Source organism: Rattus norvegicus, chromosome 20, assembly GCF_021556685.1.
Source record: "Rattus norvegicus strain SHRSP/BbbUtx chromosome 20, alternate assembly SHRSP_T2T, whole genome shotgun sequence".
In the NCBI taxonomy this organism is placed as follows: domain Eukaryota; kingdom Metazoa; phylum Chordata; class Mammalia; order Rodentia; family Muridae; genus Rattus; species Rattus norvegicus.
Window position 1 is genome coordinate 41,357,358 of NC_141553.1, and position 3,424 is coordinate 41,360,781.

The 3,424-nt window shown below is 47.8% G+C and overlaps 1 protein-coding gene across 1 annotated transcript; it reads left to right on the plus strand.

The window, feature by feature from the left end:
- The first annotated feature begins 384 nt into the window (after positions 1 to 384).
- On the plus strand, positions 385 to 2,944 carry Tspyl1 (TSPY-like 1). The gene is given in 1 exon segment (NM_001013033.1): positions 385 to 2,944. A coding segment is annotated over 1 exon segment (1,140 nt). The 5' UTR covers positions 385 to 415; the 3' UTR covers positions 1,556 to 2,944.
- Positions 2,945 to 3,424: the final 480 nt, after the last annotated feature.

Here is a 3,424-nt window from a genome sequence, read left to right on the forward strand (position 1 = left end):
CGGTATTTTTACCTTCTCACGTCAGTGGAAAGTGGATGAACTTGTTTGCTGTGGACAGTAAGCAAAGTAAAGGCTGTGCGCACACTCACAAACACACAGACACACAGACACCCAGACACACATGGCGGCAGCCGGGATGCGGGAGACGTTTCCAAAAGCCCCGCCACTGCCTTCAGTCTCCTAGGATAACTGACATTCCTTTACCGAAATAAACGTGACAATCGCAAACCGCTACGTTTACAGAAGCCAAACAAATACGGAAGCCAATCCTCGCTGAGGAACCAATCAGGTGCGCTGCCGGCTCTCGCGGTACTTGCGGCCCTGACGTCACCGCCCTAGAAACAGCGAGGGGCGGAGGTGGGGCTGCGTGGACCCTGAGGGTTTGTAAACTGAGGTCTGTGCGACCGGACCGGACATGAGCGTCCGGGAGCCGGACGAGGGGACCCCTGTGCCCGACCACCGCGGCCTCTGCGATGCTGACACTATCCCGGGGACCCCAGGCTGGCGTCCGCTGCTCGGCGAGAAGGCGGTGACAGGTGAGGGCAGCGCGGGGATCGTGGGGAGCCCAGCGCCCCGGGGTGTCGCGGGCCTTGGCCCCCAGGTGCGGGTGGCCGCAGCTAGGCAAGGAGAGACTCCGCCTGTTGTCGAGGGCCCCGCGGCGGCGGCGTTCGTGGCACCGAAAGATGCGGAGAAGGCCCTAGAAACTCGGGGAGCGGAGGCCCGGGCCCACGACGTGAAGATTGAACGGGCCACCGTCGCGGTGGCAGCGCGAGAGCAGTCAGAAGTGGCGATGCAAGGGAGTGAGGAGGTGATGGAGGTGGAGCAGAAGCCCGCGGGTGAAGAAATGGAGATGCCGGAGGCTAGTGGAGGAGCCAGGGAGGCGCAGGAGGAGGCAGGGCCTTGGCACCTGGGCATCGATCTTCGCACGAACCCGCTGGAGGCCATCCAGCTGGAACTGGACACCGTGAATGCTCAGGCCGACAGGGCCTTCCAACATCTGGAGCAGAAGTTTGGGCGGATGCGGCGACACTATCTGGAGCGAAGGAACTACATCATTCAGAATATCCCAGGCTTCTGGATGACCGCCTTCCGCAACCACCCTCAGTTGTCCGCCATGATTAGGGGTCAGGATGCAGAGATGTTAAGGTACATAACCAATCTGGAGGTGAAGGAACTGAGGCATCCTAAGACTGGCTGCAAATTCAAGTTCTTTTTCCGAAGAAACCCCTACTTCAGAAACAAGCTGATTGTCAAAGAATATGAAGTGAGATCATCCGGCCGAGTGGTGTCTCTTTCCACTCCAATCATATGGCGGAGTGGGCATGAGCCCCAGTCCTTCATTCGCAGAAACCGAGACCTCATCTGCAGCTTCTTCACCTGGTTCTCAGACCACAGCGTTCCAGAATCTGACAGGATCGCCGAGATTATCAAAGAGGACCTGTGGCCAAACCCACTGCAATACTACCTGTCTCGTGAAGGAATCCGTAGACCCCGACGTCGCCCAATAAGGGAACCAGTGGAGATTCCCAGGCCTTTTGGCTTCCAGTCAGGCTAACCTTGCTTTTGAAAATGCAGCTGGCTGGAACAAGTCCCTTCTCGCCTGTGCTTGAGCAAATGCACCGGGTACGCAGTGTTTTGATTTCTTTCCTCCTGACTTTTCAGCATCTTCTGTTTGGATAGTCTCCTCACCTCGAGATTAAGACTGTGGGCATGCTTCTGCCTTCACATGGCTCCCATGCTGTCCTGAATTAGTATCTGCCGGTTCGTGGCCCTGACTTGTACCTTTTCTAAGCTTAACAGTGAAACTTTGTATCGCACTGCCTTTACACTGTGTGGACGCTGTTTTCAGTGTTACCCATTTACTGCCACCTAGATGTCTTGCTTTATCTGGGGGCTCTTCTATTTACCTGTTCAGCACGTGGCAATGTGGGCAAAAAGTTTTCAGACAGTTGCTGGGCCTAAAGGTCATTGCAGGAGTGGGCCACCTTCTGTGTCATTTTGTGACTTTTTCTAGGCTTCATTGTGTTTGCCAGTACTCCTCACCCTCACTCTCCCACCTTTCTCCTGTTATTTTAAAGAAAAGTAGTTCAAAAACACCTGTAAGATCAGGAGTTGTAGTTCATTTATACTCAGCATTTCCTGAGAGGATGCTCTGTAAAAGAGGTCACAGAACTCTGCCTTGTCTCCTCTCTTACCCACTCCTCAGCCTGGTTAGCTAGCAAGTCCTAAAAAGCTTATATGGAGACAGAATACAGAGACAGAATTAGATGGAAACAGGTGAGCTTTTCCTAATAATGTATGGAAGAACTAAAGAGATTGTGATGGGTACCTTAAGCAGGAAAAGTGAGCTGAAAATGAAAAGGCTTAGAGTCAAAGTAAGTCAGATAAAAATTGGGCTGAGGATGAAGACAGGATGAGAGCTTTCATATTTTGGCCAGTCATTGGTGATGGGAAGAGAATTTCTCAGGAAAAATACTTTCTCTGAGTGTTGAATGTTGCCTAGACAACGCTTCTTTAAAGAAGCAGTTCACGTTTGGGTTATTTTTCTCTCTTTATATGTGATCTAATGTAAGTGAAAGGGTAATACTGTGTTCATATTTTACCAACATTTAGTAAAATGCTACTTGTTTCTACTTACTGGAGAAATTTAAACACTTTCATTTGCATTCATTTGAAACCACTTGGAAGAGCAATAGACTTAAGTGAATATTCATAACAGTTTTCAATATTAATCCAAATTCTTAGAAACAGCTTGGATAATTTGGTCTTTATCAAATGTGTCAAGTTATTGACTTATGGAAAAGTAAATATGTGACTTGATTGACTTGATAGTCTCTTCTTAAACTGCACATAGTTATAAAAGTTCTTTGTCAGATTAGCACTGTACTCGGAGTGTATTTGTTGCTGTTTGTATGCATGATGGTAAATAAAAGCATGGTACCCAGTTGGATGGCTTTCTTTCCCCTCGCATCTTGGCCATAAGCCTGCCTAAATGGGTTTGTATAATTAACAAGATTGCTGAATTATCAGATTTCTTAAATGAACACAATTGACATTATCCCAGAGGTATCAAGAGAACACAGTAACTTTCTCCTGCTTAAAGAGTGGCTGTTACTCTCATTGTTTTGTTGCTTTCGAAGGTTGACAGTTTCAACTAATTACTGTGATTTCAGATCTTCCTACACAACTTGTGCAGTAGTACCACGCCTTCACTTCTTCAGGTTCACAACTCACCTCCATGGGTATTTTCATGTGTTATTCAAATGTACATTTCATAAGCAGACACTTATAGAGTACTTACCATGTAATATACTATTTTTACACTTTTCACCTGTGAAAATATTTTAACTTTATCATTATCTTCCATTTGTCAAGTACTTGAAGACCTTTTATGGTAACTTCTCTGCCTTGTATTATTTCTGTT